At 46.3% G+C, this 13,206-nt stretch overlaps 1 protein-coding gene across 1 annotated transcript in view; it reads right to left on the reverse strand.

Annotated features, from left to right (window-relative positions):
• The window catches only part of LOC109907682 (Wilms tumor protein 1-interacting protein), a 30,190-nt gene extending 17,498 nt beyond the window's left edge, over positions 1-12,692 (reverse strand). The window contains exon 1 of the mRNA XM_020505800.2: positions 10,556-12,692. Within this exon, the coding sequence (XP_020361389.1) occupies positions 10,556-11,969 (1,414 nt within the window). The 5' untranslated portion in view covers positions 11,970-12,692. The remainder of the gene's footprint in view (positions 1-10,555) is intronic.
• Between the last annotated feature and the right edge of the window lie 514 nt (positions 12,693-13,206).

Genomic DNA, 13,206 nt, shown 5'->3' on the forward strand with positions numbered 1-13,206 from the left:
ATCGTTCAGCTTTGTCTCCTTTCTCAAACCCCAGAACCATTAACCAATCCTCCAAATCAACAGGCATATATCAAATTGTAATTTAGATACAACCCACTCTAAATACAAACTCCTGGACAAACTCACGGAGAGGAGAATGAGGCTATAGGTTAAGATAGAAACAACATTAGAGGGAGCATAGAATGATTCCAGACACTGCCACCCTCTTTTCTCCACTGGGAAAAAGGTAGGGAGTGAAAGATATGTTTACACATGATGACACTTTGACCTCTCCCCTCTCAGCGGCCCATGCAACTTAGTCTTGACATAGAACAGATAACTGCAACCTCGCCACAGTATAATACAAAAATACCATTCTGATGAGAATTAACTTACACACATTAGATGAATATAAAACATCTTACAAATGTTACCAACAAATTCTGAATCTTCCACGACAACACACACACACACACACACACACACACACACACACACACACACACACACACACACACACACACACACACACACACACACACACACACCCCTTTCACCCTCCCCTTTATAGACCACCAGTCAGACAGGACAGGAAGTGAGAGGTTGGTGGTAGAGACAGACAGACAAGAGAAGGAAAGAGAGAGAAAGGGGTGAGAGAAAGAGGACAGAGGAGAAAGGGATAGAAAAGTAAGAGACTGTAATGCAAGTTGGAGAGCTGTCCAAGCTGGTGTGTGGAGGGTGAGGTTCAGTAGTTCATATGGGCCAACTGTTATTGGGTTGTCACCCAGAACATGCCATGTCTTGATCAATGTATCATGTTGGGTCTTCACAGCCAGTGGTTTGTTCTGTCACCCTCTTCAATCATGCATGTGCATACTGCAGTGCATAGCAACGTACACACACACACATAGCTAATCATGCAGTATAATCTAGTCAGCTGACAGGCAGCAGAGGTGGAAAGTTCCATAGACTGATAGAGAGTGTGAGAGAGTGAGAGAAAGAAAGACAGAAAGAGCGAGAGAAAGAGAGTGAAAGAGTCCAGTGAAAATAGAAAGAGCTCTTGTGTCATGTGTCCTCTGAGGTGTTTTGTGTGCTGAGGTCTTCTGACTGAGCTGAGAGGTTGGCAGTGTGCTGAGAGAGATGTGGTAACAGAACAACATGAGCCCACAGCAGCATGGCGTGGCACTGTGCTGAAACAACAGTGTGTTACACACACACAACATTCCCCAGGGGGACGAAGACCACGCCAGGGACAGTACCGCCTCGCCTGGCCACTCACAAAGAAGCTTCTGTCTCTGGCCTGCTCTCCTGCAGACAGACATCACCAGGCACTACGTCTGTACGCCTCCCCTAACCCACTGGCAGCATCCCCAATGCTCCTCTACTCCCTACATTGGGAATAGGGGACCATTTGCAACGCATCCACTGTCAGCCACAGACAAGAGACAACATTAAGTTTCACCTCTTCATACTTGTAAAACAATATAGAGCTATACACACAATATAGAGCTATACTCACAAAATAGAGCTTTACATACAATATAGACCTTTACACACAATATAGAGCTTTACACACAATATAGAGCTATACACACAATATAGAGCTATACACACAATATAGAGCTATACACACAATATAGAGCTATACACACAATATAGAGCTATACACACAATAGGAGGAGACAGGTTACAGAAGGATTTTTGAGACACGGATTGTGTATGTGTGCCATTCAGAGGGTGAATGTGTCATGACCTGATCTGTTTCACCTGTTCCTGTCCTTGTGACAGTTCGTCCTGTTTGTCAAGCTTACCAGCATTCGTCCTGTCAGCTTCTGTCTTTTCCCAGCCTCTCTTTTTCTCGTCCTCCTGGTTTTTGACCCTTGCCTGTCCTGACCCTGTACCCACCCACCTGACCACTGCTCCCATCCCTGAGTCTACCTGCCGTCCTGTACCTTTGCTCCTACTCTGGATTTTCGACCTCTGCCTGCCTTGACCTGTCGTTTGTCTGCCCCTGTTGTTACAATAAACATTGTTACTTCACACAGTCTGCACTTGGGTCTTACCTTGATACCTGATAGAATGGGCAAGACAGAAGATTGAAGTGCCTTTGAACGGGGTATGGTAGTAGGTGCCAGGTGCATCGGTTTGTGTCAATAACTGCAACACTGCTGGGGTTTTCCATGCTCAAGAATAGTCCACCAACTTGACACAACTGTAGGAAGCATTTGAGTCAACATGGGCCAGCATCCCTGTGGAACGCTATCGAACACCTTGTAGAGTCCATGCCCCAACGAATTGAGGCTGTTTTAAGTGTATATACTTAATTGAATCAACATCTCCTGTTAACTACAACACAGTCCTCTAGTCTGGCCTTATAACCTATGACTGGCTTTAAGCCATTTGTCCTGTCTATCATGACTCTCAGATACTGTAAAACAATATAGGAATACCTTTGATACTGTAACACAATACAGGAATACATCTGATACTGTAACACAATACAGGAATACCTCTGATACTGTAACACAATACAGGAATACCTCCGATACTGTAACACAATACAGGAATACCTCTGATACTGTAACACAATATAGGAATACCTCTGATACTGTAAAACAATATAGGAATACCTCTGATACTGTAACACAATACAGGAATACATCTGATACTGTAACACAATACAGGAATACCTCTGATACTGTAACACAATACAGGAATACCTCCGATACTGTAACACAATACAGGAATACCTCTGATACTGTAACACAATATAGGAATACCTCCGATACTGTAACACAATACAGGAATACCTCTGATACTGTAACACAATATAGGAATACCTCTGATACTGTAACACAATATAGGAATACCTCTGATACTGTAACACAATATAGGAATAGCTCTGATACTGTAACACAATATAGGAATAGCTCTGATACTGTAACACAATATAGGAATACCTCTGATACTGTAAAACAATATAGGAATACCTCTGATACTGTAACACAATATAGGAATACCTCTGATACTGTAAAACAATATAGGAATGGGCTATATACACACCTTATTGAATTAACCCTCCCCTCAAAATGACAATAAACCACTATAGCCTACAGCACAGCCGCATCTACCCTATCCCCTTATATAACAATGTCTGGAGATTAAGGGCCTACTCCTCTCTTCCTCTTCCTCTACCCCTCCTCTCCTCTCCTCTCCTCCAAAATCTGGCCTCAACCCTGGAATTCTAGGTTTAATTCATCATTAGACTGACTGACAGACAGTCAGTTCTACTGTATGGACAGGGTTGGGTTTGTTCAGCTCAACTTTGGTTTTACTTGGTTGACTTTTCAAAACTGAGAATGGTATGATTTTCCACCAGAGTTGAAAGTCACAGCTGGTGTTTGTAATGCACATGCCATTGAAACTGTAAAATGCACTGAAAAGTAAGAGGGATACATAAACAACCAAACAAACTGGTTCCTGTTTAGGACAAACATTCTTAGGTAAAGAAGCAACATTTTTCTCCCTGATTACAGTCCCATATTCCAAAACCCCTGTGATTTTATAGGGGAGTGCTTTCTTTAACGGTTATGAGGGCATGGGTGAGGGGGGAATGGAATCAAAACACAGAGCCAAAACTTCACCCCCCATCCTCCCCCCCCAAAACACCAGCACAGCTGTCAAAACGTCTGCCTCTACTGCTTCCCAATGGCTCACAACAAGCCTCTTCATAAACCTCCACAATATCTGACAGGAACTTGATATTATGGTAGTTGACTTGTCATGTTAGAAGCCAAATAAGACTACTGCACTTAGTAATATCCATATGGTAGTTATTATTTTGTGTGTGTATCATATGGCAGTATTAGAATCCAAGGCTAGGACATTATGAAATCACATCAACACTGGTCCCACCCAAAACAACAGCCTAACATCACAAAAACATTATCTCACTACACTAACACACATTTACTAATACAACCAATCAAACACTGAAGCAAGGCACCAGGCCCAGACACAGAGAGAGATAAAGAGGGAGGAGAGAGAGAGAGATGCACACACACACACACACAAAGGCTTCCTGCAGGACTTGTCAGGGGTACAGATTGAGTGCCAAAGCAGAAGCCAAGAAACTCTGGGAAGAGTTAAGGCAAACTGTCCAGTCAACAGACAGACTACAGCCTGATAGGAGTAAGCCATCCTTGATCACAACACAATACAAAGCACTCAACCTCTACTATCTGTGTGTGTGTGTGGCGACAGTGATCCCCACCACCCTCTGCCCTATCCCACCACTCACCCTTCCTGTCTGACCTCCCACCCATAAATCTGCTCTCCGCTCTGCCTCTCTTTCCCTGCTCTACCTCCCTCCCTCTCTCTCTCACAGCCAAAGACGCACCAAAAGGTTCTATAAATTAACCCGAAGTACCTTCTGCTAATCTAATCATTTATGAAACTAAGTGTGCTCCCCACCCACTCTTTATATTCCTCAGCCCCGTCCCGTCCTCCAGACATTCCTCTGTGTTCCCCTGGTGCAGCCGTTTGGCACGACACTCAATTTCCCAGAACATCCAGCTACAGCTCTGCCAATCAGAGCAGAGAGTATATGATATGAGAGACCCCAGCCCTAGTTGGCTGGAACTCACAAGGCATGGGTCTGAAATGGCACCCTATACCCTATACAGTGCACTACTATATGGGCCCTGGTCACAAGTAGTGCACTAAATAGGCAATAGGGTATCATTTTGGTGGTGGCCCATATGAGCCTTTAGGATGGCCACACTAAACTCCCTTTTACATGAACCTACTACATCACTAGGTATATGCCCCCAGTGTAAATATGGCTTACATACTCAATACTCTATAGTCACACTGGTCAATAATATACTGTATCATACAAATGTCATGCCCTGGTCAAAGTATTTTGTGTTTATCTTCATGTATTGGGTCAGGCCAGGGTGTGGCATGGAGTTTTTATATTGTGGTGTGTTTTGTCTTGGGGTTTTGGTGTGTATATATTTGGGATTGTAGCTAGTGGGGTTTTCTAGCAAAGTCTATGGCTGTCTGGAGTGATTCTCAATCAGAGGCAGGTGCTTATCGTTGTCTCTGATTGGGAACCATATTTAGGCAGCCATATTCTTTGAGTTTGTCGTGGGTGATTGTTCTATCTGTTCTATGTTAGTTTTACACAAGTATAGGCTGTTTCGGTTTTCGTTTCGTTCTTTGTTTTGTAGTGTTTGTGTTTATTTCGTGTTACGTTTTGTTCATTAAATATGGATCGCAATCGACACGCTGCAGTTTGGTCCGACTCTCATTCATCACCACTAGAAAGCGGTAACAACAAATGAGGCAATCCTTTAGTAAATGACACCAAATATTGAACTGATAACCCTGGAATAGAACATCATTCCCATAGTATTATGGTTCTTCATTTAGCCATAGTTTAGCTTGGTAGAGAGGAGTAACTCAACACAATCTGGCCTTAATGACCATCTACTCTTATAAACTTTACCCGACACAGCCACTCCTCGGAGCCTGGTTCCTCTCTAGGTTTCTTCCTATGACCCTGGCTTTCTAGGGAGTTTCTCCTAGCCACTGTGCTTGCTCTTTGAGTATCCAGACCTATGGTTCAGGCTGAAAGAATACTCCTCTCCTTTCAGTGGAAAAAGCAGGTCAGGGATGGCGCTTCTCTTTCAGTTCAGTATGTAGACCAGGCCAGGAACTGCATCTGGCCATCACACAGGCTATTTTCTGGCACGACAGCATGACGCAGAAAATGAGTGTGTGCTGGGTGTGTGTGCTGTGAGCGTGTCAGCGTTACAGTATTGTCATACACAAAGGTTCTACCATCTTCCACTGCGGCCCCCCACAGGAATCTCTATAACATGTTAACATGTGTGCTTATGAATCTGTGTGGGTGTGTTCAGCATGACAGCGACATGCCCCAGAACATCTTCCCCTACACACTGAATGAGTGGACCTCTGGGGGTCTGGGACGGCGTTTGAATTACAATCCTGACTGACGTTCATCGTTCCTGCAGGAAATTCCTTTTATGAGGCGGCAGTGAGATGCTTTATGACCGATGGACAAGTGCACGCTAGATATATCTCTCTCTCTCTCTCTCTCTCTCTCTCTCTCTCTCTCTCTCTCTCTCTCTCTCTGAGGAGGAGGAGGAGGAGGAGGAAAAACTCCGGGCCTTACCTTCAGGACATAGTATACTGTACACATATTTTCCACCAGGACTAGCCTGGAACTGGGCTCTCAGAGCAGAGTAATAAACACCTTGTCAGCCGTTTATAACTGCAGCACACAGAGTACAGGTCTGGTACGGTACAGCAGTATAGCTGGGGGAAAGACAGCCAAGCACTTATTTTCTCCCCGTTTTTTCCAAATAACAATTTCCAGAGAGCACGCAAACTGGGTGCTGCGTGGCACTAGCTTAAAAAAAGGAGCAGAAAGCCATGCTCTTGGGCCTTGTACAAATCTGTTTCTGCTGACCAGTTGAATTCCTCCTCCTTCCTCCCTTCTCCTCCTACCCAACCTCTTTCTCTCTTCTCCTCCTGACCTACCTCTTTCTCTTTCTCCTCCTACCCAACCTCTTTCTCTCTTCTCCTCCTACCCAACCTCTTTCTCTCTTCTCCTCCTACCCAACCTCTTTCTCTCTTCTCCTCCTACCCAACCTCTTTCTCTCTTCTCCTCCTACCCAACCTCTTTCTCTCTTCTCCTCCTGACCTACCTCTTTCTCTTTTCTCCTCCTACCCAACCTCTTTCTCTCTTCTCCTCCTGATCTACCTCTTTCTCTCTTCTCCTCCTACCCAACCTCTTTCTCTCTTCTCCTCCTACCCAACCTCTTTCTCTCTTCTCCTCCTACCCAACCTCTTTCTCTCTTCTCCTCCTGACCTACCTCTTTCTCTCTTCTCCTCCTGACCTACCTCTTTCTCTCTTCTCCTCCTACCCAACCTCTTTCTCTCTTCTCCTCCTACCCAACCTCTTTCTCTCTTCTCCTCCTGCCCTACCTCTTTCTCTCTTCTCCTCCTACCCAACCTCTTTCTCTCTTCTCCTCCTGCCCAACCTCTTTCTCTCTTCTCCTCCTGACCTACCTCTTTCTCTCTTCTCCTCCTACCCAACCTCTTTCTCTCTTCTCCTCCTACCCAACCTCTTTCTCTCTTCTCCTCCTGCCCTACCTCTTTCTCTCTTCTCCTCCTACCCAACCTCTTTCTCTCTTCTCCTCCTGCCCAACCTCTTTCTCTCTTCTCCTCCTACCCAACCTATTTCTCTCTTCTCCTCCTACCCAACCTCTTTCTCTCTTCTCCTCCTGCCCAACCTCTTTCTCTCTTCTCCTCCTACCCAACCTCTTTCTCTCTTCTCCTCCTACCCAACCTCTTTCTCTCTTCTCCTCCTACCCAACCTCTTTCTCTCTTCTCCTCCTACCCAACCTCTTCCTCTCTTCTCCTCCTACCCAACCTCTTTCTCTCTTCTCCTCCTACCCAACCTCTTTCTCTCTTCTCCTCCTGACCTACCTCTTTCTCTCTTCTCCTCCTACCCAACCTCTTTCTCTCTTCTCCTCCTGACCTACCTCTTTCTCTCTTCTCCTCCTACCCAACCTCTTTCTCTCTTCTTCTCCTCCTGACCTACCTCTTTCTCTTTTCTCCTCCTACCCAACCTCTTTCTCTCTTCTCCTCCTGACCTACTTCTTTCTCTCTTCTCCTCCTGACCTACCTCTTTCTCTCTTCTCCTCCTGCCCTACCTCTCTCTCTTCTCCTCCTGACCTACCTCTTTCTCTCTTCTCCTCCTACCCAACCTCTTTCTCTCTTCTCCTCCTACCCTACCTCTTTCTCTCTTCTCCTCCTGACCTACCTCTTTCTCTCTTCTCCTCCTGACCTACCTCTTTCTCTCTTCTCCTCCTACCCAACCTCTTTCGCTCTTCTCCTCCTACCCAACCTCTTTCTCTCTTCTTCTCCTGCCCTACCTCTTTCTCTCTTCTCCTCCTACCCAACCTCTTTCTCTCTTCTCCTCCTGCCCAACCTCTTTCTCTCTTCTCCTCCTACCCAACCTCTTTCTCTCTTCTCCTCCTGCCCAACCTCTTTCTCTCTTCTCCTCCTACCCAACCTATTTCTCTCTTCTCCTCCTACCCAACCTCTTTCTCTCTTCTCCTCCTACCCAACCTCTTTCTCTCTTCTCCTCCTGCCCAACCTCTTTCTCTCTTCTCCTCCTACCCAACCTCTTTCTCTCTTCTCCTCCTACCCAACCTCTTTCTCTCTTCTCCTCCTACCCAACCTCTTTCTCTCTTCTCCTCCTACCCAACCTCTTTCTCTCTTCTCCTCCTACCCAACCTCTTTCTCTCTTCTCCTCCTACCCAACCTCTTTCTCTCTTCTCCTCCTACCCAACCTCTTTCTCTCTTCTCCTCCTACCCAACCTCTTTCTCTCTTCTCCTCCTACCCAACCTCTTTCTCTCTTCTCCTCCTACCCAACCTCTTTCTCTCTTCTCCTCCTACCCAACCTCTTTCTCTCTTCTCCTCCTACCCAACCTCTTTCTCTCTTCTCCTCCTACCCAACCTCTTTCTCTCTTCTCCTCCTACCCAACCTCTTTCTCTCTTCTCCTCCTGCCCAACCTCTTTCTCTCTTCTCCTCCTACCCAACCTCTTTCTCTCTTCTCCTCCTGCCCTACCTCTTTCTCTCTTCTCCTCCTGCCCTACCTCTTTCTCTCTTCTCCTCCTGCCCTACCTCTTTCTCTCTTCTCCTCCTGCCCTACCTCTTTCTCTCTTCTCCTCCTGCCCTACCTCTTTCTCTCTCACTCTCTCCTTTTCCTCATTCTTTCTTCCTCAATGCTTTTCTCATCTGTAGATCAGCCCCACCAAACATGTGCTCTTTCACTTCCACTTCTCCTGTTGCACACATTGGGCACAACTGTTATATTCAATAGTTATTTCTGCATTATAAGGGAAAAGTGTCAATTTACTCGTAACCAGTTATATATTAATCTGTAATTAAACTAAAGAGACTGATGTCATGTATCCTAGGGCAGCTACAGGCTACATGGAAAAAGACTAACAGGTGCTGTTATTCAGTTGTCATTGTCTGTATTCCCCAGACTGTGGCTGCGTACAAAAGGTGTGTGTGTGTGCCTTTGTGTGTATATGGATGCATGTGTGTGTGCCTTTGTGTGTATATGGATGCATGTGTGTGTGTGTGCCTTTGTGTGTATATGGATGCATGTGTGTGTGTGCCTTTGTGTGTATATGGATGCATGTGTGTGTGTGTGTGTGTGCCTTTGTGTGTATATGGATGCATGTGTGTGTATGCCTTTGTGTGTATATGGATGCATGTGTGTGTGTGTGTGTGCCTTTGTGTGTATATGGATGCATGTGTGTGTGTGTGTGTGTGTGTGTGTGTGTGTGTGCCTTTGTGTGTATATGGATGCATGTGTGTGTGTGTGTGCCTTTGTGTGTATATGGATGCATATGTGTGTGTGTGTGTGTGTGTGTGCCTTTGTGTATATATGGATGCATGTGTGTGTGTGTGTGTGTGTGTGTGTGTGTGTGTGCCTTTGTGTGTATATGGATGCATGTGTGTGTGCCTTTGTGTGTATATGGATGCATGTGTGTGTGTGTGCCTGTTGTGCCTTTGTGTGTATATGGATGCATGTGTGTGTGCCTGTTGTGCCTTTGTGTGTATATGGATGCATGTGTGTGTGTGTGCCTGTTGTGCCTTTGTGTGTATATGGATGCATGTATGTGTGTGTGCGAGCATGCACATGGTGGTTTAGAGCAAGAATGTTCAAGTCCGGGTCTGTGCTCGGGCATGTGATGATGTTATTTGGAAAGACAGAGTCAAACAGCCAAACACATGATGAGAACGGATGTGATCGGTGAGAGAATGGATGTGATCGGGGAGAGAATGGATGTGATCGGGGAGAGAACGGATGTGATCGGGGAGAGAACGGATGTGATCGGGGAGAGAACAGATGTGATCGGTGAGAGAACGGATGTTTTACAAACAATGACAAAAGCGCAGCGCTGATCTAAAAAAAAGCAGCCAATATCCTGTTACTAATTAATTTAGTTATTGATGTGTCCTCCACTTAATCCACCAGGCTTATTACAGCTGAGAGGAGAAGACAACCTTCTCCTGGATGGCCCTGGGCCGAGCCTGAGAGGTAGGCGGGCGGGTGGCCGTCAGTGATATACCCAGACGGGAGGATTTAAGGAGAACGAGAAGAAACAAATTAGACAATTATTCATTCTAGACTAAAAGACGAAGAAGAGAATAGAAGAGAGGCCTCTGGCTAAACGCTCTGTCTGTCTGTCGAGTTCAATACTGAACAACAGTATGAGCCACGATGATCAGAAACATACACAGACAGAATGGCCGCTAGGACGCCTTCACAACTATTCCACTTGATCTGGCATGAGCAAACCAAAACATACACACGCATACACAAAGATAAGGTTAAATGAAGGAGGTGAAAAGTTTGGAACAGTGGGCCATTTTCACACTTAGTGACCCACACAGAGAAATAGTGAATTTGATTAAAGAGAGACACCTGGTCGATCAAAATGTCAAACTAAGCTTACCGAAGTAGTCTGCCTTGGGCTGGGCGTCCATCTCCTTCTCCAGACGCTTGGTCAGGGCTTCTAATTTGATCTCGGCGGCAGACGGCCCCTGCTCCGGCTGGACATGGAGAGTCTGGCTGGGCAATTTGAGAGCTCTGGGGGTGCTGGGGGCTTCAGACTGTGGCTGGGGTTGGCATGCCTCACCACCAGAGGACAGCTGGCTGTCTAGGCCAGAGGGCACATCCACCCCCATGGCCACTTGCCTGCCCTGCGCCTGGCCTACACCTTGCCCCTGGCCAAAGCTTCTAGAGACACTGATTCCAGAGGGAGAGGCAGAGGCAGGGAAGTAAGCTCCAGCTGTGGCTTTGGGCTGGGCTGCCTCAGATGGGGGTGCAGGTGGGGTTGGGACAGCCACTTGAGCAGGGGTGGGGCTGGGGGTGAGAACCACAGGACTCTGAGAGAGCCCGTTCTGGCCTAGATTTCCATGGTTGGCTGTTGATCTTGGGCTCATAGAGGATGCTGCTGAGTAAGCGCCTGTTGGTGGTGTAACAGTGGCAAGTTGGGGAGACAGCTGCTGGTACAGGTCAGCTCCGCCAGTGAAGGCACTCAGAGGGAGCCGTGCTAACAGGTCTGGGTGCCCCAAGCTCCGCATCCAGTCTGCTGCAGCACCAGCATCAGCCAACATGGGGGGTCTCTGCTGCACCAGTAGGGTGGCAGCCTTGCTCTGGTGCAGTCTAGTGGGGCTCGGAGATTGTAGGCTGTCGGAGAAGGGGGGAGATGGTGAGTGGTGTGGGGGATGCTGAGATGGGCTGCACATAAGGCCTGATGATCCAGCAGGGCTGGAGGATCCTGAGGAGGCCTGGCCACCCCTGGAGGAGTAGGAGGCCGAAGTGCCCGAGGGACTGGCAGGGTGACCAGAAGCATGTGTGTGTGCGTTCCCAGGGCTGGTGGGACTCAAGGCGTGGTGGTAAGAATGCGGCTCAAAACGCTCCTTGTTATCGTAATTGTTTCCGTAGCCGTATGACTGTTGACTGGGTGAATGGTGTTTCAGAGCGTCATAGGGCGCGTACTGACTCGCGCCACTGGCGGTGCCTGGCAAAGGGCCAGAGAGTATGGGAGGCTTGGCTGCAGCTTCCCCTGCCGGTCTGTAGCTATTGATAGGCGGCCTGTCTTTGGTGTTTAACGTGCTGTCTGCCGCTCTGTTTTGACCCCCGTTCATTCTCACTGCCAAATTGTTTTTGGCAATTTCCTCTTGCTGTTTCTGTATGTGGATTTTTGTCATTTTGGAGGCAAAAACTCTCCTGGTTTCTTCAAAGTCGGAGTTGTTCCGTGCATCCTTCTTCATTCGGAACAGCCCGTCCCTAGATGCCTCATACATATTGAGGTCTTCTAAAAACTTACTTGCCTCAAGATCCAAATCGTCGTATTTATCCATCTTGAAGTGAATTACAAAATGTGTATAAACTATGATCTGATTTAAAGTTCGAGCCACAACTTTCACAAAAAAAACGTTTTGTTCAATTTATTTAAAAGTAGGCTAGCCAATAAAAAACAACGTTAAACACAGTAAACAATTGAAACGAAAATATGAAATCCAAACTCTCGTTACTCCCAAAGTAAAATATTACCGCAGTCTACTGTCCAGTCCAGTCAGCGGAGAGAGAGCACTGTCACGCGGTATTCTGACGTGGAGATCCCAACCCGAAGTTATAGTACAGTTTCTCCCGTAGTGTGTCAGCTATCCCGCGGAAGCAATTATACCTAGGTCTACTCCGGAATGGACAAAGATCCGAATAATAGCGAGAATAAGCTTCGTCCTCTCCTCGGTGAGCCAGCTGACTCTGCTCGCAACAGGATACTGTCTGATTATAACGTCAGATCAGATAGCCTACCACCCCAGCCTGCGCCCCCTTTCCGAACTTCACTATGGCTCTCACAGCCGAAGCCTCCATTCAAAAAACGTTATTTGCAACTTTGTAGCGAGTGCATGTGTTCCAAACTTTTCCTGCAAGTTGCTGAACAAATTCCACTGTGGTCCTCTCACAACGCCAACTTAGCTCGCCTATAATTAAACGGTTATTACAAGTCGGTAGGCAAAACACTGAACTAAAGCAAACCTCTTGATCCGAATGTGGATAGTGTGGAGTCGACCGTGGGATTAGGGTGCGCTGTTTGATTTTAAAGGCGCAGTGTTCACTTCATTCTGGGGTAGATTTTTTCATGATATCCGGACCACCAGATAACTCAAGACACATAGCATAACAAACATTTACCTTTAGGCTATGTTATTTTTTATCACACATTGTTTATTGATAAGTTTACTTTATACCCACAATCTCTTTGGCTACGTTGTTGGTACAGGACCAACTGAATTCAAGTTAATTATGAATCAACACAGTGTAATAGCTAAGGAATCATGTAGGGCTACAAAGTGTGATTTGCAATCTAAATTAGTATTATAGTCCCTATAAAAAGAATTGGCCACATATGGGTAATGTGGATTTATACCTTCAGATGTCTCGAGTTCATATGATGTGCTGACAGATGCATATCGGTAGCTTCGACATGTTTACATGCATGTTTTTAACAGATGTTATTGCCGGTGTTGCGAAATGCTTGTGTTTCTAGCTCCAACAGTAAAGGGATGGAATTAAGAGAATATTAATATTTGG

Source organism: Oncorhynchus kisutch, linkage group LG2 (assembly GCF_002021735.2).
Source record: "Oncorhynchus kisutch isolate 150728-3 linkage group LG2, Okis_V2, whole genome shotgun sequence".
NCBI classification, from domain to species: domain Eukaryota; kingdom Metazoa; phylum Chordata; class Actinopteri; order Salmoniformes; family Salmonidae; genus Oncorhynchus; species Oncorhynchus kisutch.